At 57.2% G+C, this 23291-nt stretch overlaps 1 protein-coding gene across 4 annotated transcripts; it reads right to left on the reverse strand.

Annotated features, from left to right (window-relative positions):
* Window positions 1-5236: 5236 nt before the first annotated feature.
* Window positions 5237-22766, reverse strand: GGA1 (golgi-associated, gamma adaptin ear containing, ARF binding protein 1). Of its 4 annotated transcripts, none has more exons than XM_006865207.1 (17): window positions 22724-22766; window positions 19224-19308; window positions 16798-16873; window positions 15959-16057; window positions 15112-15235; window positions 14737-14837; window positions 14123-14203; window positions 11572-11712; window positions 11412-11493; window positions 10635-10742; window positions 10114-10266; window positions 7257-7321; window positions 6779-6925; window positions 6316-6508; window positions 5656-5825; window positions 5435-5545; window positions 5237-5347 (listed from the first exon to the last, which is right to left on the reverse strand). In XM_006865207.1, the coding sequence occupies exons 1-17, from the start codon at window positions 22764-22766 to the stop codon at window positions 5237-5239; spliced, it is 1890 nt and encodes a 629-aa protein (XP_006865269.1). The 4 variants fall into 4 exon arrangements, with proteins under 4 accessions (XP_006865269.1, XP_006865268.1, XP_006865267.1 ...); XM_006865206.1 differs by having other exon boundaries at window positions 6316-6512; window positions 6771-6925; XM_006865205.1 differs by having other exon boundaries at window positions 6316-6512; window positions 6771-6925; window positions 16738-16873.
* Window positions 22767-23291: the final 525 nt, after the last annotated feature.

Below are 23291 nucleotides of genomic sequence, written 5' to 3' on the forward strand. Positions count from 1 at the left end.
CTTGGGACCGGGCTGGGGGCTGGGGGCTGGGGGTCGGGGTGGGGGTCGAGGCACAGCAGCCCCCGGCCCAGCTTGCCTCTGTCCGCAGCGCCACTCGGCCCGGATGGGTGGGCGGCGCGCTGCGCTTCCTGGGCCGCCGCCGCCGCAGCAGCGCTGTCCCCTCCCCGCGCCGCCCGCGACTCCGCCCCCGGCCCCCAGGTCACTCCTCTCGCCAAGTTTGTTTGCTCCCTTTCCCCCTTCTTCCGGGTCCCCCACGACCCTGCTGCTTCACCCCGTAAGTGTCTGTCCAGTCGGCCACTTGGCCGACCGCAGGTTGTGTGTCCGTCTCCTCCTTCCGCCCCGCCCCCCACGGTGGCGGGAAGCAGGTAAACCACTTCTGCCACTGCGCCCGTGGGGCCTCCCAGGTTCCTGCCCCTGCCTGCCTGTAGGTCCTGGGTATAAATAACCCTTAAACCCCCTAAAGGCGAAAGAGGGTTCCGTACTTAGCAGGGACCCATTTGGGCCTGACCAGGGATGCTGGCTGGACTCCATCACCCCTGTGACCCTGTGAGTGATTGCCTGGACACTCCTGGGACCAACCTGGGCTGTGTGTCTTTTGCATAGGTCTCCACTCAGAACAGAGTTAGGCATACAGTAGGTATTCCGTGAATGCTAGTTGATACCAGATTACAGTCTTTGGATCTCCTTTCCCTGCCCCCCTGTCCCCCGCCCCCCCCCCCCCATCGGAAGGCCCAGGGTGGAGTGTAGGGTGTGGAGTCCACCAAGCGCATTGCACTTGGCTTTGTTATACTATTAAATCAGTTCAGAAGCATTATGTGAGTGCCTGTTGTGTGTGTTTCCCATCCACCTGATTCCTGTGCACTTCTCCAGGGCAGGGCCTCTGACCTTCCCCAAGAGGGACAGCCAGGTGCAGTGGCCTGGACCCTAGGAACACATGGGTGTCCCCCTCTTCCCAGCCCAGACTGCACAAGGCCTGGTCTTGTTGGGTTCCTCAGCTGGTCTGAAGGTCCCTGAGGGCAAACCCTGGCTCACTCCTCTGTCCCTCCTAGGCTTGTCATGGCCTGAATCAGGATTCTGGGTGTGTGTGTGTGTTACTCCATGTGGTCTGTAGCAGCGCCACTGCTGTGGAAACAACCAGAGCCTCATCAGTGGGCCCCCCGGGTTCTTAGCATCTCACCTGGGCTCCAGGCTCCTTGCCAGCCTCATCCAGAGCCTGGGCAGGAAAGAGTCCAATTCTTCAGGACTGGCCTGGGTGGAGCTGCTTGGCCCTGCCTTTTCTCACTTTAGATGTTGAATCAGAAGGTTGGAAGCCCTGTAGGTTGGCTGTTCCTTGAAGGATGTTGTAATCAGAGACTTGGACTCAGAGGTCTCTGTGAATGTTGGTAGAGTTGTTATGTGCTGTGGAGTCAGTTCCGACTCCTAGTGACCCTGTACAGGGTTTCTGGGGTTGTAAATCTTTATGGGAGCAGAAAGCCTCATCTTTCTCCCAAGGAACACTGGTAGTTTCGAACTGCTGACCTTGAGGTTCCCAGCCTGATTCATAACCACTATACTACCAGAGCTCCTGGTAGAGTAGCTCCTTAGAATTGCAGCCACAGAAGGGGGACCTCAAAGGTCAGCAGTCACCTCCTCCCAGGGTGCTTCCCAGTCACTAGTCTTCATCACTATACACTGAGCTGGTCGGTAGACTGGGGCGGGTTCGCTCCGGTTAAGGCTGAGTCCTTTGGGCCCTAACCTGGTGCCCTACCCACAGGTTTCCATCAACAGCTGAGCTGAATGGGAAGTGAAGACATTCTTATCTTCAAGCCAAAGACACAAGAACAGAGCCTAAGGGCATGGATGGAGCCAGTGACCTGGCGCTTCTCTCACTAAGCTGGGTGACCCTGGGCAAGACCTCCAAGTCCTCTGTCCAACAGGATTAACAACAGTAACCCCCTGCAGTTGGGAGTCTTTGGGTGGGGCAAACCATGAATGTGTGCTCTGCTACTAATCAGGTTGGCGGTTCAAGTCCACTCAGGAGCTCCTTAAGAAAGATCTGGTGATTTATCTACTTCCAACAAATGAGTTACGGAAAGTGCCGTGGGGTAGTTTCATTCACTCTGACACGCACAAGGTCAGGATGAGTTGGAACTGACTCACTAGCAACTGGCTTACCTGTGAGGATTAAATGAGTTAGTATGTGTAAGATGCTGATCTCAATATAACCTTCCATTACCCCTGCTCTTGTCTCGCTTGTCCAACTGCCTTGGGACAAAGGGACTTCTGTATTGTACTTCTGTGCATTCTCTAGTGAGCTTGGCATCCTTGTCTTTATTTTATAAAAAGGTGAACAGATGGAGGCTTCTGGGCCCAAGGTCCCTAGCAGGTTAAGCTCTCAGAAAGCAGATCTAGCTAGCTGGCTCTGAAGCCCACACTTGCTCTCCTGCTGCACCTAAATGGCCCAGGAAAGCCAGAAATGCTGGTCCCTGCTTCCCCCATACTTCCAGCCCCTTGAGGGGCCAGTAGCCTTGGAAGAGGTTTATTTGACACCTGTGACAGTCTGTTGGAGAACCTTGAACAGGATGTGGGCAGGGAGCCCAAGGACTGTCTGAGGCCCTATTCTCAGGGGTCAGAGCTACGGATAGGCAAGCTGTCCCATTGGAGATGCTTTGATGATTGTGGCCATGTTGGAGTTGCCTGCCTAGTGGAGGCTTCCACCCAGAACACTGGCCATGTGGTAGGATTTCTGGGCCCATGCCCCCTTCCCAAGCCCAAATGCCCTCCCAGAAAACCATGGGTGGGGCCGAGCAGGGGCCTCCACTGCAGTCCAGACAGCTTTGGGGGAGTGTGGCCCCTTGGCCCTGGCCCCACAGGAATGCAGAGCTGCAGCCTCTAGTGTGTGGCCTCAGAACCAGCCTGCTTCCCATTCTCACACACTGGTTTTAGAACAGGGGCGAGCTGCAATGTGCCAGACAGGGCTGATGATTTGCCTCATTTTCTGCTTGGTGGGGTCCGTGCAGAGTGGGAAGAGCAGGCCCCGCTCAAGCATGCAGTGGCCTTGCAGTGTGTCTCTTGGCTGCTGCTGAACAGATGACCAGTGTGCTGTGGTTGCCAAAAATAAATTAACTGCTACCTCATGCTGTCCTGAGAAGTGGAAGTGTGTCTTTGACATCTGGGAAGTCCCCCGGATCTTGGGGTGCAGGGGGGGCACCCTTCAAAAAACAGAGCACTTTACCCAGGCACCCCATGCCAACTGAGGAGGCCAGAGGCACTAGGACTCCTTGCTGGTTCCATACTGGCCAGGATGTACACAGCATCCTCTAGGCAGTGGAGGCCCAGAGCCCCCCTCACCCCCAGGCTCTCTTGGCACCTGGGGGTCTCTCTCTCCTTGCACCGATTTTCTCCAGGCCACCATAAGCTGAGCACTGGCTGAGGTTGGCACAAAGGCTACATAAGCACACAGAGAAGAGAGGCAGTGGGAGGTTGGACATGGAACAAGGTGGATGGTCCACTAGATGAACATCCTCCATCCCCCTAAAGCTGATCATCTTTGTGCATAGGCACTCCTCAGGCCTTGAAGGCACTTTACTTACTCACAGCAAGCTGGTGACTGAGCTACAACTGGACCCGCAACTCCCCCTGGGGCAGGGCTCAGCTCCCCTGGGCCCACCTGCAACTGCTTGTCCCAGGTGGGTGTTAACAGGCGGCCTGATTTTGTTACAGGGCATGTGCCACATTCACAGGTGAATCTCAAGTGGGGAGGGGTCCACAACTGGCCCCTGGCAGGCTATGGCTGAAGTAGCAGCCTTGCTCACCCTCTTGCCTGCCCCCTGCTCTCCCAGGGTGGGCCTGCCCAGAGGCAGTGGCTCCATGTGGCTGTGGGTCAGGGCCGCTGGCTGGCTAGTCCAGCTTATCCCAGCAGTGCCCCAGAGAGGGAGGGGTTCGGGGACCTCATTCAGATTGGGAAACACTTGCTGAGACTGAGTCAACAGTTTCTTAAATTCAGGGCTTCCCAGGGCCCGTCAAGAGCTCATTTTCTGGGCCTGAGAAATTGTGGGCAGCCTCTCATCTCTGGCAGGGGTGCCTGCTCTGCAGAGCACGGCGTCCTGTCCTTCCACACTGCTGCCCCATCATGGCTCCGGGACCCGGCCCCTCCTGGAACCAGCTCCTGGCTTCCTGGGAAATGGAGAAGCCGGGGCGTGGACCCCTGGGGGTGGGGGTAGCTTCACAGTTGTGTTTTGAGGGCTGAGCTCAGCAGGAGGAAGTCGCAAGTGGCGGGGGGCCTCCCCTGGACTCAGCAGAAGCTGGGGCTCCTGGCAGCCAGGCCACCAGTTACTTCCAGCAGGACGGCTGGGGTCCAGCACAGCCCAGCATCTGGTGACTCAGCCCCCCTCACAGGGCCTGCAGGGAGGGAGGTCTGTGGGGCTGCCTGAGGACCTGAGTCTCTCCTGTTCCCGCTCTGAAGGGCTTTGAGAGAAACCAGGCCAGGAAAAAGGACGTTTATTTCCATAAATACTCCAGCTCTCACTCACACACGGACCTTACTTCTGACCATGATGGATGGATGGACAGACAGACGTCCACAGGAAGCCCCAGCAGGGCTGTAGATGAAGGAGACTGCGAGCCCCAGGGCTGGACCCCTCCAGCCATAGCCTCCATAGTCCTGCAGGAGGCTGACAACAGGGGCCTGGTAGGTAGACAGAGCCCCAGCAGGAATGGACACGCCCAGCTCGGCCCGAGACTGTGACCACAGGGCCCACTTGGAAACGAAAGAGTCAAACCACACACCAGAGAAGTGCAAACAGTTGGGGGTGCAAGTGCCACCCCCACATTCACCGGGTTCCTGTGGAGGAAGCCTGGGCTGTCCCGGCTCCAGCATGGCCCCGTGTTATGGCTGGGCCTTCCCATAAGGCATAAGAGACAGGAGGGGAGGGCCCTCCCCGGGGGGATTGGGCTGGGCCTGAGGTCCCAGCTTCCCAGACAGCCCCACTTCCTTCCCAGGACCCTGAGTCCTCCCAGAGCTGTGCAGCCCCTCCGTGCTCCAGGTCCCCACTGTGTGGAGGACCCCCACGCTGCAAACCCCAGCCCAGCCTCCTTCAGGTTTGGCTCAGCAGGGGAGGGGCGGGCAGGTGAAGTCATTGGGGGCCACTGAGGTGAGGGGAGAAGCACCAGGCCCTGGGGCGTGTGGCCATGGGGACAAAGGACATCCAAGGCTGCAAGGCCAAGCCCTCTGCCCCCCTCCTCGCCCCCCTTTGCTCTAGAGGCTCCCCCAGGTCTCGGGTGGGGGAAACTGGTCCACGTCCCCCATCTCGGTGTAGGTCTGGTCGCCCATGGTGAAGGTGAGCTTGTAGCGGAGGCGGGCCTTCTCCTGGCACAGAAGGCAAAGAGCAGGGTCAGAGGTCAGAGCAGGCGAGGCCCTGCCTTCTGAGCCCTCCCTGCCAGAGTGAGCGCTCACCTTCTGAGGGTTGGCAAGGAGCAGGACCTGGGTGATGGCTGTGGGGTGGACGATGGGATTAAACGCTGGCAGCTCTGTGCCTGAGGGTGGCTGCAGCTTGACTTTCATGACCTGTGGGCAGTGGGGGAAGGCAGAGTGTACAGGAGGCTGCCTTCCTTCCTGAGATCCCAGAGAGGCTGGCTCCCTGTCCCTGCCCCAGGACAGCTGACTCCCTGGGTCACCTTGGGGACCGCTGACTGAAAGACGATGCTGCGGATGGGTTGGGGGGCGGTGCTCAGCATGGACACGACCACCACCAGTACGTCGGCGCGCCCTGGCAGCGGGTCTCGGGCGAAGTGGAACAGGACTCGGAAGCCATGCTGGTCATACACGGTCACAGGTAAGATACTGCCTGTGGGGGGGAGAGGAGGTGCTGAGGGGTCCACAGCAAGCACCCACTGCTCGCTCTGCTGGACCACTGGGCCTAGATCCTGGCCTCAGACTTGGGGCAGTGTAGCTGGGGGACAGACTAGGCCAAGAAGACAGGTCCCCCACTGCCATGGCTGCTTCGGGATGGCCAGAGTGATGGGGAAAGCTGGGGTGAGGCCTGGGCCACATGCTTACTGGGTGGCTCTGATGTCACATGTGCCCGAGGGCCTGGGAAGGTCGCTTCCCATCTGTTTAGGGCCTGCTGCTGGTGAGGCGTGCAGCCTTGCACCTGAACTCAGGCTCAGCTTCATAGTCGGGGTGGCCGGCCCCAGCCTTCCTGGGAGCTGGCCACAAGCAGTCAGGCAGAGAGGGATACTGAGTGCTGGCAAGGGGCAGGGCTTTTACTAGTGGCAGAGCTGGGAGGAAGACCCTACCGCCCACTGCCTTGTCCCGCTTGAGCTCCCAATACTCACTGGGCTTTATGGACTCCAGGGGCACAGTGACGCTGGCCAGCGAGAGCTCCGACGGCGGGGTGGGCTGTTGTAGGGGCCCAGGTGGCTCTGGGGACACAGTGTGGAGGAGGCTGGTGGCTCTGGGGCTGGAGGGGCCGCAGCTGCTCTTGTTCTGCAGGTCCCGCAGAGTGAGCCGGGGGGCTGGAGACTGCTTCTCCCTTGTTGGGAGACGGTGCGTTAAGGAGGGGTTCTTCCTGCCCAAGGCGGGCTCTGCCTGACAGTAGCCTCAGGAGTGGGCAGCTCATTGTCGTCACTTTTCCAAGCCCACTTTTACTCCACCCCCCAGCTGGCTGCCCAGTGTTGCCAGCCCTGGGGCTTCGGTCTGCTTTGTGATGGGCACACCCCTGCCCCCCATGAGCCTGAAGCGGGTTCTCCCGGAAGGGCCTGGGCAGACAGGCTCTAGCTCCTGTCCTCACCACCGCACTTGCTGGGACTCGGGGGGCAGTGACTGCTGCAGGAGGGTCTTCCCCAGGAGGTCCAGGTCATCCAGAGCACTGCTGGCTGGCAGAGGGGGCTGGACATCTGTGCTGGGGCTGGGGCCCAGGGGCTGCTCAGTACCATCATCGGATGACTGTGGGACACAGAGGATGTGGGTTGCTGGAGTGTGCCGACAAGGTGTCACATAGCTCCACCGGGGACGCGGGGGCAGGGAGGGGGATCACACGCTGCTCCTGTCCATGATGCCGGTGCCAGCATGGCATCCCCAGGGGCTGGGCCTAGTTGGCAGCTCTACCTCTACTGCAGGGCCTGTCCCATCCCAGGGAGTCACAGGTGGAAGTGAGGTAAGGAATGCCCGCCTTCTTCCACCGGCCCCCAGGTCCCCTGCACAGAGCCCAATATGGTTTCCTTCAGGCTTTGTGTCCCTGGACAGGGGCAAGTCACACAGCTTGGTGGCCTCCTACCTGGAAGCTGTTCCAACCGGCACCGTCCAAGCCTGGACCTGAAGGGGGTGTGGGGTCACTTAGACCTGAGGGGAAACAGGGTAAAGATGAGGAAGCTGACCTCACTCCAGGAGCACAGGCTGAGTCCGCCTCCCATCCCTTCCCCACACTTCCAGCAGGAGGCAGCAGCTGAGCAGAAATAGAAACAGATGCTCACAGCCCACCCCAGGCTCACGTTCAGTTTCTCCTCCTCTGTAGGGCCATTCAGCACAACCCAGTACGGATGTGGGAGCTGGCAGTCTGTGTGACCGAGCGTCAGTGTCCCCTCTGGACCCCATCAACCCTGACATACGCCAAAGACGGCCAACCTGAGTGAGCAGCCCACTAGCTGACAGGGCAGGTGGGAGCGGGCTGCCCTGCCTGCCTGTCCCGCAGCGCCAACTGAATCAATCACCCCAGATTAGACCCAGGCCAGACCACTGATCCTGTTTCCAGAAAACAAGAGGGGTCCCAACTGAAGTGCTAGCTGACAGGCAGGGCTGGGGCTGTAGCATTTACCTCCATGAGTGTCTCTGTAAGACCAGGGAGAGATGAGATGTACCAGCCAATATGGCTCACTCCTCCTTTTACATTTAGCCTCATTTAACCCCAAACATGTCAAAGGTGGGGGTTGGGGTTGTGTGCCATGGAGTCAGTTCCAACTCCTAGTGACCGATCCTATTAGGGTTTCTGAGGCTGTAAATCTTTAAGGGAGCAGAAAGCCTCATCTTTCTCCCATGGAACAGCTGGTAGTTTCGAACTGCTGACCCCGAGGTTAGTAGTCTGACTTGTAACCACTATGGTGCCATAGCTCCTTATGTCAAAGGCAGGGGGAGGTACCTACCACAGGCAAGTGGGCAGAGGCCAGAGCTGATCAGCAGCTCCCAGGCCAGGGGACGGGAGGGGAGGAGAGGACTCGGTACTGAGAGGTCACTGAGTTCAAGGTGAGGGCAGGACTGGGATGGACACTGGATACAGTGGTGTAACATGGGGAGCACAAGAACTGGACACGTTAGACTGCTGTTCCAGTTTCGTTCCCAATACAGCCACCACTAACTCAGGCTAATAAAATAAAATGGCCACAGAAGTATGAACAATGTCAGCTTCCCTAATAAAGGCAGAAAGCATACAAATTAAATGTAGAAAACAAAATTCAGGATGGGGTTCTCATGTCCCTTTTTGGGATGAGGAAATGGAGGCTGAGAGAGGGTACGTCACCTGTCCAAGTCACATGGCTCTGAAATGGCGGAGTTCAGACTTGAACACAGCTCTGTCATTTAGCTGTGTGACCTTAGGCTGTTGACCTGACCTCTCTGTGCCTCATCCCCCCACATGCAAAATGGAGACAAGGATGGCATCTGTCTCAGGGTTGTAAGTACTAGAGAGATCTGATGAGGTGTCTGGACACTTTGTTTGGCAGAAAATCAGTCCAGGAGGGGATGTCACATGCTAGGGCCACCCGGCTGGGCAGGGGCGGTGCTTAGTGCAGACGCTCCTATCCCCTCCACTGGGTGACACAACCCCATGGACCCTGGGCCAATCCCAGGCAACCAAGGAGGCTCTGAGCTGTCTCCCACATTCTTCTGGCCCAGGAGCTGCTTCATTCCCCCGGCTTTGGCTTTCCCCACACTATGTGCAAGGTACTAATGGTCCCTGTCCCTACACTCTCCTTGCCTTTGAGAAGACACCTGAAGGAAACTGGAAGTGTAAAGCACACCTTGCTTCTCTTGGAAGTGGCTTTGCTCCAGGCCCCCTGGGGGCAGTCCAGCTACTACTCTTATCAACTAGCTGTCCAGGTAGAGAGCTGCCCCTAGGCCAGGCTTGGCTGTGGAAGATGAGCCAAGGGTGTCTGTCTATCTGTCAGGAGAGGCCCTTGACAGCCTGTGGTTAGACCCTCTGGCCCAGGCTATTTGTTTTCTCACCTATAACTCAAGAGTGTACCCCACTCTGAGCCCTTCTCACCCTGAAAAAGCTGGAGTCACCATCAGAGCAGCACAGTGGCTCCGGGGGGCTTCGGAGTCCACGGGCTATTTGAAACCCTGGCGCCCGCCCCTTGGTGACTTTGGCCAGGTCACTCTGCCTCTTTCAGCCTTGACTTCTCCATCTGTACAAGGGGCTACAACAGCCCAATCTGGGGGGTCAGGAGGATTACGTCTGATACAGGCCCAGTGGATAAACACCAATGACAACTGCTGCTGTGGAGTCAAACCAACTCTCCGTTAGGTCGACCCCACCTGTCAGAGAAGGCTGTGACCCTTCAAGAGCAGGTCGCCAGGTCTTTCTCTGGGTGAGCTTGAACTGCCCACCTTCCTCTTAGTAATCGAGCACATCACCATTGGTGGCACTCAGGGACTCCCAGGCCCAGGCAGCACTCCTCCGATGCTGGGCAGCCCCGACCGGGGAGCCCTGTACCCCCACGCTCCTTGAGTTCTTGTGGCTGCTTTGTTAAGTCAAAAGTGGTTCAGAGGAATGCACTCTGCTTCCTGGTTCCAAGTTACAATTTCCCCACATAGCCTTCTAGACTCCTCGGACAGCCCTAGGACCCTGCGGTTTCCCTCCCTCCAGTGGTGGGAGTTGGAATCACCTGGGACTCCCCGCTTCTCCCCTGGAGTGAGCCTCTCTCCTGCTGAACTCACAGCAGGCCTGCGGGGCTCAGCTCTGACCGCAGAGAGCAAGAGGCAAGCACGGCCCTACTCTCCTAGAGCTTCCACTGTTCCTTCTCTTAGGGCAGGAACTTGAACTTGTGGGCAGCCCTACCCTGGCCACCCAGTGTTGACAGGGGCAGAACACAAGCTGCAAGTATGCAGAGGGGAGCATCCCGGGCCTGCTCCTTCCTCACCCAGAGACATGAGCTCGTCGTCAAGCAGGGAAACCGAGGCACTGGGCCGATCAGGGCTGGTCTGGCTGCCAGGGCGGCTGGGCACAGCTGGGTAGGTGGTGCTGGCATGAGGGAGATCCAGGCCGGAGAGGTCCAACAGGGCTGAGCTGCTTCCTGGGGTGGGAGAGGAGAGTCCGGCAGGTCCTGGCTGTGCCCTCCCTCCCCACCTGGCCTCCTGTGTCCTATCTGGGCCTGGCCTTGGAGGCTGTTCATCAGGCCTTTCTGTCAGCTCAACGTGGCCGACCACTCCATCCTTCCAGAGCTGGCTACATCTGCTGCGTGCTGTCCCGGCCTGTGGTCCCAGGAGAGCCCAACCTGTACAGACCCTCCCTCCGCCTCCTGAGACTTCAACACATGCCTGACTTGTCCAGCGCCAGACAGACTGGCCTTGCTCCCCTTCCCAGCTGCAAGCTTGGCACAGATGTCCCTGGGCTTCCTCCCCAGGCCCACCTGGCCTCAAAGTTCTCTTGCCACCCCCTCACCTGGGATGGGGCCAGTGGTAGCATCACCGTTGACCTCCTCGCCCTGTACCAGATGCTTGTACAGGTTGATCACTCTGGTGAGGTTGTCATTGGCCTGCAAAATCTCCGCTAGAAAATGCAGGAAGGAAGAGCCAGACTGAGGAGCCGCTAGGGTGGGCATGGCTTTGAGCACCCCACACTCATCCCAGCCTGGTATGGGAGGGCCAGGGACCCTCCAGATCATCCACTTACTCTGGCCCCTGGGGTCTGGCCCTGCTACCTGCCTTCTCTCCTAACTCACTGACTCTGGAACCACAGAGGTGGTGTCTGATCTCCTGCCATTAGATTAGAAACTCCAGGAGGACAGGGCCTTGTCTCCTCTCATCACTGCTAGCACCCTGACATCAGATCAGCCTCCTCTGGGGCAGGGACCAAGAACAAGCATATGGGGTGGCTGAGTGGAGCCCACAGGTTGCCCAAGAGGACCCTGGCTGACACAGTGACAAAGAAGAAGGCCTGGGACGTGGCCCTGGTGGAGTCCTCTGGCTCTGCCCGTGGCTTCTAGCTCCTCCTTAGGCGAGGTCCCTGGTCCAGCCCTGGTTGCCCTATGCTGCTCCTCCCAGGTTCAGCTGTCAGGGACAGGTCTCCCGCCCACCCAGGGTGCAGGAGTGAAGGGAGGGGCAGCCCTTCCCCTGGGGACTCAGAGGGTGAGTGTAGAGAAGGGCACCCCCTGGTGGTGGCTGCCTCCTACTGCGGATATTTGAGTTTGTGGGGAGGGGAAAGGTGTGAAGGCCTCACCTAAGGCCTCGTCGTTGTCCTCTGTGTCACTGGCCAGTCGGAAGAGTGTGGGCCGCATCCGTTCGCAGCGCTGGTACAGTTCCTGGGGGCAGGGGGACGGGGGTGAGTTAGGGCCGTGGGACAGCCAAGCAGTAGCCCTGGAATGGGGGAGGCAGCGCACCTTCATGAGGTCCTCGCTGCTGCCCGACGCCGAGCCGCCCTGGCTGTGGTTCATGACCATCTCTGTCAGCAGCTTCACGTTGTTGTTCACCTCCTCAATGGCGTTCACTCGCTTTGAGATCTTCTCCATCCGCTTCTGGTCCTGCGAGACATTGGCAAATAGGCCCTGATCCAGCCCTACTAACACTGCTCTGCAGAGGCGGGGGATGGGATGCTGGGGTCCCAATGGAAGTCCATCACTCTGGTCCAAGAACCCCTTGGCCAACCCTGTGTTCTGTGCTGCACCCGGCTAGGTCTAGACCTGGATTACCAATGACTCCCATCCTCCGGGTGGCTGTCCACGAGAAGACTGACATACAGAGTGAAAAAAGACCTGGATGATCATCGAGCCCAGCCCCCCGGTGGCTGTCAGTGCTGGTGACTAGGGAGTGCTGGTGGTCGGGAAAGGTCGCTGGAGGACGGGACCAGCTTTCTACTGCTTCGTTTACTTGGCGCATCCTTCCCTTGCTGGGCTTGTGTTGTGCTGGGATGTGGCATTTGCCAAAGGGAACAGTCGTTTAGTCCTAGGAGACAACCTGGAACTTCCGTCTTCAGTGGCAGAAACATTCTCAGGATAGCAGTCCGCTGGGAGAACTGAGGGGGAGACCCTGGGTACAACTGTCCAGAGACCAGCTCAGCCCTGTGAGCAGCTCACTGACTAGACGCATCAAGCAGGCACTGCTTGGCCTACACAATGGTGCCAGATGTGTGAAGTGCTTGCTCTTCTTCACAAACTGAGAGCGTTCATGCAAAAATCCCGATTTCTAGATGATCTTCATAAAAAAAATACCTGAAGATCTGGCCCTACTGGGCCGGAGCTCTTTTGACATTATCAACTTGACAGCTTGTCCCCCTAGCCCCAAGGCTGTTTTTGTCTCCTTTTTACTTCCTTGTTGTTAACCCCAAGCCTCAAGAACATCAGGTTTGAATGTTTTGGCTTCCTGTCTATTATTACTTCTGGCCTGCAAGCTTTTAAATATGTGCAAACCTTTTGATGATTCACTCTTATGTATTAAAAAAAGGTGTCAGCAACTGTCCACAACATACTTATAAATTTACCAATTAGACATGCACTGCGTTGCCTATCTTGCTCTGCGTGTGAATACACAGTATGTTTATAGTATGGGAATGTGATGCTCCATATGATAAGCACTAGACTACCAACTACAAGGCACTCTGCTGGAGAAACATGAAGCTTTCTGCTCCTGCAAAAATTTAAAAAGCCTCAGAAACTCTATACAGGATCACTGAGTCAGAACTGACTCGCAGGAACTTAATGACAATATATAGTATATGTCTTGTTATCACTGGCATTATGTATTGGCATTGTGTGTGAGTGGGCTTCAAAAAGTTCGTGGAACAAGTGAATGAAAAGATACGAGAATTTCCCCATAAACTTCTGGAAGCCCCCTTATATACCAAACAAAACAACACAGAAAAACCACACAGCCTATTTCCCTGTGTCAGTTACCGCTGAGGACATGTCAAAGCAGACCTGTGTGGCACCGTCCTCACTGGCTCTGATCTTTCGGGAGATCTGGCCAGATCTTCTTTTTGTTACACCTCTGGAAGGACCTCCCCCTTGGGGTTAGCAGCTGAGCGTACTGACCATTCATACTACCCACAGACTCCACGTTAAATACTTGTGGTTGTTGCTAGGTGTTGTAGACTCGATTCCGACTCACAGTGACCCAGTGTACAATACAACACAGCCCAGCACTGTCCAGTCCTGTGTCATCCTTATAGTCATTGCTGTCTGAGCCCACAGCCGCTGCCATCAAGTCAATTCATCTTGCTGGGGGTCTTCCTCTTTTCCACTGACCCTCTACTTTTTCAAGCACGCTGTCCTTCTCCAGGGAATGGCCCCTCCTGACATGTCCAAGATAATGAGAGACGAAGTCTTGCCATCCTCGCCTCTAAGAATTATTCTAGCTGTAGACGGTTTGCTCATTTTTCTGGCAGCCTAGGTATTTTTAATATTCTTCACCAACATTCAATATAGTAAGAACTAATTTGCGTCTAGCTTTTTTAGCTGCAAGACAGAGCTTATGGTAATTTGCCTAGCATGCCCTTGATTGAACTCTAGGGACTAAGCCCGTAAAGGCGGCAGGTATCCGGCTGGGGCCTGGTGTTCCTGGGAGAGTACCAGCTCTGAGGTCAGTGGGACGGGGGCAAAAGGAAACTGTGCTCAGGGAGAGGTGGGGCCTCCCCAGCTAGCGGCCCTCCGCCTTTAGCTCCCTCCGGGGCTGCTGGGCAGGACTCAGGGGCCATTTTTACAGAAGAGGGAGTCAGCCTCCCAGAAGCCCACCAGGGCAGAAGCTGGGGCTGCTGGGAAATTCCTCCTTCCACACAGTGGTCCCTGGTCCAGCCCGTGGGGGGTCCCTGAGACTCAGTCAGCTTCTCTTTCATAGGACACCCTTCAGCGGGGTTGCATCCCCCAGCTCACTGCTTTGGTGGTCCAACTCAATACCCCCCACCCCACGGCCTCCCTGGGCTCTGGGCTCGGCAGTCACCTCCTGCACCATCTCTTTGATCAGCTTGTTGGCTGCTCGGAGGTCCTCAGGGTGTGAGCTCTTCAGTAGACGGGCCAGCATCTACGGAGACAGTAGGCAGAAATGTGAGGGCAGCATCAGGCAGGGTCAGGAGCAGAGTCCCTGGGTAATGGTGGAATTGACTGACTCGATAGGGTGGCTTTAAGGACAAGGGGCCTCAATTGACGGGCTCATCACATCATGCTCGACAGAGAGCCTTTCTGGAAGGGCAGCCAGGGTCCTAATGGCTGCTCCCTGTGGGGCCGGGGAGAGTAGCTTCCCCTCTGCACCTTCTATCCTCTGACACCGCTCAGTGGCCTAGCACGGACGCAGGCTTCTTTAACAGAGAACTACAAAGTAATGGCTGAGAGTTCGAGATGTCGCCACGGCACTACTATAGCTCCTTAGACAAAGATAGGAAGACAAGTAAACTCCTGGCCAACGTATGAAAAGCCCTCAAGCTAGCACCTGGACGTCTGTGGGATGTACGGGCAGTGCTCGATGAGCTGCCCTCCCTGAGGGCTGGGCTCAACATGGGGCTGGGACCACGCCTCCAAAGTGGGGCTGGTGTCTCCATCTCCTTCTCATGGTCTCACCTTGGATTTCTCCTCATCTTCAAAGATCACATTCTTGGGCCGTGGAGGAGGAAGAGGGAAGGTGACATCGTCTGGAAGCTTGGGGTCAGCCTTCACAATCCCTGGAAAGACAGGTGGCAAGAAGGTTGGCCATGTGGCCTAGGCCCAGAGCAGTGGGGAGGGGTGGGACCAACAGGCGTGAGCGGGAAGGTGGAAGGGAGGGCAGGCTTTCTCCAGCATGCCAGCTCTTGACCTTAGTGCACCAGGGCCTGTCCCTGACCCACCAGGTCAAATTGCTGTTGGGGGAGAGCGCTTGGGCACCTGACCTAAACCCAGTTTCCCTCCACTCAAGCTAGTCCCAGGCAGGCCCAGCAGCCCCCTGGGTCACCACCTCACCCTGTTTCTTCAGCATCTGATAGGCCTCTGCGATCTTCGCCTCCTCGGGCAGGCCGACCGTCCAGCTGTAGAGCAGCTCCAAGACCTTGTTCTTCACCTTCTCTGACGTCCGAGAGCCCAGGTACTTCAGGGAGGAAGGGACAGGGCAGCTGGTGACATGGCTCATCCCCACTGCCATCAGCCCTACCCCAGGTCAGGCCTGGCTGCCTCAGGCTCCCCGGGGATCCCTCTAACCCGCAGTGCCTGACACCCCAACAACACTCCTGTCCCAGCTCTGGCCCTTGCTTGCTGTGTCAGCCTGGGTTATCTGTCAGATGGGACTGAGGAGAGGACAGTGAGCTGACAGGAGGACGCATGCAAAGAAGGCTGTGACCTCAGGGATGAGGAGTATGGGGAAGGAGGGCCTGGACTTGCTTGGTCCTGGGCGCCACCCACACGAGCTTTCAGTGACAAACTGGATAGGAGGAACCAACTCTCCCGAGTCCCCTCCTGAGAGAATACGGGCCAGTGGGTCACAGAGCTGCCCTGGTCAGGTGACCGCTCTGAGCAGAGGAGGAGGAGGGGAGGCGCCTTTGGGGAGGACCTCTTAGGCCAAAGACCAGAGCCAGGGGAGTGGGCGATCTGCTTCATCGTAAGGTGTGGGGCCACAGCAGTCAATGATACAGGTGGTCTCTCCGGTAGAGGGGGAGCAGGGAGACTCTGCTTGTCGCCCAGACTGGGCGCGTTGTGGCCTGCTATCTGCACACCCTGTATCCAGCCCCACAGCTCTGGGCACTGAGTTGTGTGAGGGAACTACCAGTCCCAGGACGTAGCGAGCAGGCTGGAGGCTGGGGCTGGGAGCACCCACCTTGGGAGACACGACCTTGATGAGCTCGTTGAGGAAGCGGAACTTGCCCACCTCATCATGGAACCTCTTGCCACAGCTCTTCATGCAGGTTTCCAGCACCTGAGGTAGGGGCCGGGGTTAGGGGGACAAGACAGACCGACCTGGGAGATGAGGGGACCGGAGGTCCACAGAGGCCTGAGACAGTCACCTCCCCTGGGGGCTGGGCAATGCCCAACCTGAAGCATTATCATGGCCGTTTCAGGGTTGGACCACATCCGAATTCCATTTAAGAGCTACGTGCTTATAATTTTTCTTTAATTTTAAAAAAAGAAAACTTAAATAGGCCACATCCACCTATCCTTTGTGGAATCTTATAACTATTAGGCACTTGAGGGGAATACACCGAATGTGTTAACACAAACTAGCAATTATTAAAAGAAGAACTGTGGGTTCACCACTGCCTAGCACAGTTTGAAAGCCCGCATGGTATGGGGTCCACAAGCACTGCCCCTCATTCTGCTAGGACCCAGTTCCACTGTCCTGGGCCCTTGTCTGTAGCCCATGGATGGACTGGGAACCCTGAAAGGCACCAGGGAGCTTGAAAAATTTGCAGATTCCTGGGCCACGCTTAGGATGCTCTGATTCAGGAATGGGGTGGGTAGGGTGGGACATGTAACAAGCCCACTGGGGATCAGATGCACAGCTAGAATGAGGACCAGGGGGATTCTTCCCATGAGAGGTCCAACTGAGCAGGGTCTGGGGCAGGGGGACAGCCCACTTCTTGTCATGAGCCTCCTCACCCTGTCACAACTCAAGAAGAGCCTGGTAGGGCCCCGCCAGCCCCTGTCCCTCCTCCTCACCGTCAAGGCCTGGATGGCCTCCCACTCCTGCGGGGACTGGATCTTGTGCGCCAGCAGTCGGGTGGCAAGTGGAGGCCTGGGAGGGAGGAATGACAGAACCAGAGTTGACACCACCCCAGCAGTGCCCAGCCACCCAGGGGAGGGGCACTACCCACTGGACTTCAGTCCTCCAGGCTTCCGCAAGGCAGATGCAAAGGCCCAGCTCCCTCTCCAGACGGGATAGGGTGGGATGTGGTCAAGGAGCACAGCAGGGCAGGCCCAGGCAGGGAGCACCTGCTAAAGGCGTGAGCTCAGCCCCCTGGCCCGCGTTCCTAAGAGCTGACAGGCCACCCTGAGCAAATCATCCCAGGAGCTGGCCTATGTAAAGTACCTGCACTAGGATCGCAGGAAAGCTCATTAACATCCTGCGACAGGCAGATGACAGACACTGCTCACAACCATGCAAAGAACACAGAAGTTCTCACAGCTGGGCCAACAGATAATATGACAAACGGAGAAAAGACTAACATTGTCAAGGGTTTCATTTTAGTTGGATCCACGATCAATGCCCATGTCATCAAAAAAAATCAAAGCAAGAAATCAAACTGCTGCCAAAGACCTCTTAAGTGTGTTCAAAGTAAAAATACCACTTGGAGGACTAATGTATGCCTGACCTAGGCAATCATATTTCCAATCACCTCATATGCATTAAAAAGCTCGACAGTGAATAATGAAAACATTGAAGATTTCAAGCTTCTAAATTGTGGTGTTAGTCCATAAGCCACGGACTGCCAGGAGAAGGAAGACATCTGTGTTGGAGGGAGTGCTGCAAAGGTGGTCAGACTGGACATGCTCTCAGGAGGGACCTCATGCTTGCTAAGTAAAGGTCAGGGAAGCAGAGGAAGCCCCTCAGTGAGGGGACTGACACAGCGGCTCCATCACAGCACGGGTTATGAGGATGGCACATGACCCTGTTCTAGACAGGGTCACTCTGAGTCAAGATGGACTAGACAGCACCTACACAATGACAACATGACATTGCTCACAGGAAAGACAAGTACAGGGACAGTCACAACCCTCAGGAGCCCGTCTGGGAGCAGAGCGAGTTGGTGCACGAGAGATGGGCAGCTCGGCTTCCCTGGGAACTAAGGGGCAGCAGACAGACCTAGCCTGCCACATCACACACGGCCTGCCGCTACTGACGTCAGAGCTGACACGCCCTGAGCACCTATGTTGGGCCAGGCACCTCACAGGTATTTTCCTGCCTAACTTGTGAGAGCCCTTTGAGGCAGGAGCCCTCTCATCCCCACTTTACAGAGGAGAGACGGAGCCTCAGAGCCTTCAGGGACTCGCCCAAGGACACTCGGCTGCTATCCGGCCGATGTGTACTCATGGCTGCTCCAGCACCTCACAGGGTTTCTAGGGTGCAAGCTTTCACAGGCAGAGCTTCAGGCCTGTCTTTCAGGGCATCTTTGGGCAAGTTGGAAGTGACAACCTTGTGGCTAACAGTCACGTGCTGGAGTCAACTCAGCTACTAAACAAGCACACATACCGCCATCCAATGGGTTCCCACTGAGCAACTCTACACAGGGTTTCCGAGACTGCAAATCTCTATAGGGACAGCCAGCCTCATTTTGCTCCCTCAGAGGGGCGGACGCTGAGGTAAGTAGCCTAATGCACAGCATCGCCAGTGCCCTGTACTCAGGTGACGTCGCTGTCTTAGTGCCACTAAGTCAGTTCTGACTCTTAGCGACCCTGTATGAGGTTCCCAAGGAGCAGCTGGTGGGTTTGAACCACCAACCTTGTGGTTAGCAGTCCAGTGCTGATCCTCCAGCATCACACCAGGTAAGAGGGCTGGAATTCCAAGCCAAGCAGTCTGCCTCCAGAGCAGAGACATCATGCTACGCAGCCTCCCCACCTGGCACACCTGGACCGCTGGGGCTCGAAAGGAGGATTCCCAGTAGAGGAACTAGACTGGGTGAGCTGCAAAGCTGAGCTCCTGAACTTCAATGTCACCTGGGCAGCCTGAAGATGCGGGTCCACACCTGGGCACAGCCCACGCAGGTGCACTGTGACACGCTCTCCAGGTGAAGCCCACACAGGTCTGTCTCTTCCTAGCACGGGGCCTGCTGGCTCCCTCCCCAAGAAGCCCTGGCTGGGGGCGGGCTGGCCTGGGCTTGACTGAGCTCAGGAACGACATTGCCTCTCTAGGATCTTGGGGCAAACTGCTGCGCCTCTGAGTCTGTTTCTTCATGTGTAAATGGGTCAGCCAAGGTCCACATACATCACAGGGTGGCCCACATGACGTGCTCGGGGTAGTGCCCACTACGCTTATGAATCTGTGAGCACATTAAACTAGAAGCTGCGCCTCTGAGCCTGAGGCCGAGCCTACTGCAAACATGGCCATCTCTGTCAACTACGACAGCAAAAGTGGGGGTGCTGCGTACCCTTCCAAGTCCTCGTTGAGCTGCTCACAGAAGCCGTTGATGCTGGTCCAGTTCAGCTCCTTGTTCAGGGGGTTCGTGGCTCTGTCTGCAGGAAGCACAGGGTCAGTGTGGCGTGAAGGGACCCCTGCTTTCCCTACTCCCCACCCCGCAGAGCACGGATGTCACTGTAGTATGTTTGGTCACCAATGACGGAGCACATGAATGGCCTCCCCTAGACTTCCTGCTCTGAAGCTGGAGGTCTGAGCGCTGGACAGAACAGCACATGCCCATGGCTTCCCCTGCAGTTTGTCACCAGAGGGCCCCCCACCCCCGGTGGGAGTCTGTGTCCCTATCACCCCCCGCCTCGAAGCTCTCCCCTGAATGGTGCCTACCCGACTCACTCCTGAAAACCGTCCCATAATTCCCATGAGTCTATGCTCCAAAGAGAGCCAAAGGGAATAAGCCATAAAGAGGCACCCCCAAGCCTCCTGTGCACAGACCCTGCTCTGTCCCACCGTCTGTGCGAGGGCAGACCCGGCCAGGTGAGGGTGGAGCTGGAGGTTGTGGAGAGGTGGTCAAGCCCCAGCTCGGCATGCCCCTACGGCTTTACCAGGTTGAAAGAGTTTGGTCATGTAAAATCCGTATTTCACCCCAGCCGTGCAGTAGGGGAGGACCAAGGGTAATAAGTACCAGGGCTAATAAGCCATGGTCTTGCCTCTGGGAGCAGAGAGGCTGGAGTGGACCCCGGCGTGGCAGGGTCTCAACATGGTGACAGAAGGAGGCACAAAACAGACTCAGCCTGGGGCCCCAGGGGGGCTTCCTGGGAGAGGCAACTCTCAAGCAGGAGCTGGCAGGTCATCAGGCTGGGGATGGCAGGTCTACCAGCTCAGAGACTATGGGAGGAGAAGATGTGGGGAGAACTGAGTCCAGCGTTGGGTAAGGGTGAGGTGGTGAGCAGCATGGATTTTAATATCATACTGGGATCAGATAGCCCTCTCCCCTTGACCAAGCCTCAGGTGATCTCCTCTTCCAGGGAGCCTTTCCTAGGGTCTAGCTGTCACTGCTGGATCACATCTCTCTTCCTGAAGACCCCCAGACTTATTACACTGCATCCTGTGTTCCCAGAAAAACACATGAACAGATGAGGGGTCAGCTGTGGGCAGGCAGGGAGTCGGAATCCAGGAAGGGAAAGTAGCCAGGAAAGGGGAGACAGGGCTCCAGGAAAGGGAAGGTAAACAAGACAGAGAATCAGCCCTTCCACCCACCATTGGTTAAACAACAACCATCCTCCCTGAATTGTCTCCCCGACCGCACCGCTGTGGTGAAATATGGATTCTGCACGACTAAACTCGACCTGGTAAAGCCGTGGGAGCAGTCTGAGCTGCGTCTTGACCACCTCTCCACAGTCTCTCTCTAAGCTCCACTCTCGCCCAGTTGGTGGGACAGAGCAGGGTCTGTGTGCAGGAGGCTGGTGGTGCCTCTTCATTCAGGGGCTCTGTTCTATTCAGGGGGCTGGCGCCTGGGAGTCCTGTGTCAGGTCACCATTCACGAAAGTCATATTTATTCAGTTATGCATTGGGGTGCCAGGGATCCAACAGTTAGCTAGACAAACTGCTGCCCTCTGGGAACTAGAACCCAGCTACAGAAACCCTGACTAGTCAGATTAATGAACACAAACACAGAGCCCTGTACCTACTGTTGCAGACTGCAACAGAGAAAAGCAGAGCAAAGACAGGGTATATAGTGCGATGAATGCTCCCCAGAGAGCTTGCTAAGGCCTCAGAGATGAAGGCTCTGCCAGCTACCTGAGGGGCACCAGAAAAAAGCCCATCCAGGTAAGGAGGAGCCTTGACTCAGCCTTCCAACAGGGTCAGAGGCTGAGGACGAGGACAGCGGGGAAGGAAGAAGATGGAGCGGAAACGGCTCACTTGACACTGGCTAGGACTCTGGAAGAGGAAGTTCTTTAGAATGTCAAAGACACGTGAGTTCACAACTCACCAGAGGATAGAGAAGCTACTCTAGAGAGGGCCCCTAAAGCAAGAGCAGTGAGGAGGCGGAGCAGAAAACACCAGCATCATGGGACCTCAGCTCACTCCTCTGCATGTGGCTCAGGGCAAGGGCCAGGGCCAGAGATGTGGAGCTCCCTGACCCCCTCTTCCCTCTACCTTCCTTGGGAGACAGCAGGAAGAGCAGTCTAGGGGGTGGGGCAGCTAGTTTACAGGAGCAGGTGACACCACCCAGTCCCTCCACATTGGTGACAAAGCCATCATGTACCCAACCATCACAAGACTGTTTCCAAAGCTGCCAGGACACAAAAGGGGAAAGAGGAGGAAAATCTCTCAGCCTCAACCTATCAGGGTCTAGGAGCAGGCGGCCCAGCCTGCTGCCTCCTTCTCAGATCAGACCCTCTGGACTCACAGAAAATCCTTCTTGCTGCAAAACCCGAGGCTGTCTTGTGTCATCCAGCAGTCCAGTCCATCCTCACCTAGCCCCGCTAGTTGCTCCTGAGACATGGACACTTGTGTTCCTGAACATTCTCAGTGGACACTGAGTGTCCTCCTCCCCACTCCATTGGCCACAGAATCGGGAAGATCCCTGGGGACTGGTTCTGGGGCAACTGGCTTTAAAGGGGGCCAACCATGGTCCAAACCTCCCTGCATAGCTCCCTGCATCCATGGGGCTGAGCCAGGGGCTTCCCTGGGGTCCAAGACATGGACACAAAAGAAGGAACACACTTGGAAACCAGCTGTCACCAGCCCAGAGGTGTCAGCGAGCAGCTTCCAGGAGCAGAGCCCAGGACAGGGATGAGGGATTGCGGGGGTCAGGGGGCTCACATGGAGGGTTTGGGGCTCTGAACCTGAGTAGCATCGCGCTGTGTCTGAAGAGCAACAAGCAGAAGGGTGTGGGCCTTTAGAGGAACCTGGGCCAGAACCGGGAAAGGAGTGCGGGTAATGGGAAGAGCGGAGGGCAGTAGTGGCAAGGGTCCTCCCTTGTGCAGGGCTGCGGGGTTCCCACTGTGACCAGAGGTGGTGGGATCGGAGCGGGCCGGGAAAAGAGCAAATCTGAGGGTAGCTAACGAGTGGCCGGCAGATGGGAGAAGTCAAGGCACGCAGGGACAGAGTGGGGTGCCGGGCCCGACGCCACTGGCCGTCCCCTGCCCCGGCCTCAGACTTAGGGGGTCGCTCCACGGCGGACAGGGCTGGAGAGTGCGCCCTCTATTCTGAGACTTGTGGGCAAAAGCCGGGTGAAGATCTCGGAGCACTTAGCTAAGTATTTCCACTGGGGGTCGCGGCCCAGAATCAGATCAGGGTGGGCGGCGCCCTCTCCCACCCGGCCCACGGGGACACTTGGGGTCTTCCTACTCCCCAAAGTCGCGGGGTCGATTCGGGGCACTGCCCCTCCCGGGTCGGGGGCGGGGCGTGAGGAAGGGGCGCCAGTACCCCGCTCCCGCCGGTAAGGGGGCCTGCATGGAGTCCCCGGTTCCGGTTCCGGTCCGGCCTGCGCCCCGCCCGGACACTCACTGATTCGCGCCTCCAGAGTCTCCGGCTCCATCTCGGGCTCCATCCTCCACGGGCCCCCGGCCTCGGCACCGCCCCCCGCAACTCTCGCGGGGCCTTGTTGTCCCCGTCCTCCGTCGATTAAAGGGGCAACGTCCTCCCTGACGCGCGCCAACAACGCTCGGGACGGATCGGCACCATAGAGATGCACACGCGCGCCCAGAGTGTCACCCCTTCCTGCCCCTCCCCTAATCCGTGTCTAGTCGCGGGCGGGGCCTACAGCCGGTCTTCCAGTTCTCAGCTCAAGCAGGAGAGGAAGCGCTGGGAAGCGGGTGGGGCTGAGAGCGGCACCATGGAAACCCCACGGGATGGTTCTACTCGGTCTGCGTCACAGAGATTCTTGCGATGGCTTCCGGAAGAATGCTCAGTGGCCATCTTTTTCTGGGGCGCTGAGCTCACTTCCGGAACCCTGAACGGTACTTCCGCTCAGGTGAGAAAGTGGGCGGTTCTCTTAAAAGGGCAATGTTGTTGCGCGCCATCAAATCGGTTGTTATGTGCTGTGGAGTCGGTTCCGACTCATAACGACCCTGTA

This window comes from Chrysochloris asiatica, unplaced genomic scaffold, assembly GCF_000296735.1.
Source record: "Chrysochloris asiatica unplaced genomic scaffold, ChrAsi1.0 scaffold00076, whole genome shotgun sequence".
Lineage (NCBI taxonomy): Eukaryota > Metazoa > Chordata > Mammalia > Afrosoricida > Chrysochloridae > Chrysochloris > Chrysochloris asiatica.

Bases quoted from the DNA above. Each gene is read 5' to 3' on its own strand.
- GGA1 (XM_006865205.1), bottom strand. From the start codon at position 22,766: ATGGAGCCCGAGATGGAGCCGGAGACTCTGGAGGCGCGAATCA. The intron at 19,309-22,723 runs GTGAGTGTCCGG...TGCTTCCTGCAG, and splicing joins GACTCTGGAGGCGCGAATCA to ACAGAGCCACGAACCCCCTG. The intron at 5,348-5,434 runs GTGAGCGCTCAC...CTTCTGTGCCAG, and splicing joins TCCTTGCCAACCCTCAGAAG to GAGAAGGCCCGCCTCCGCTA.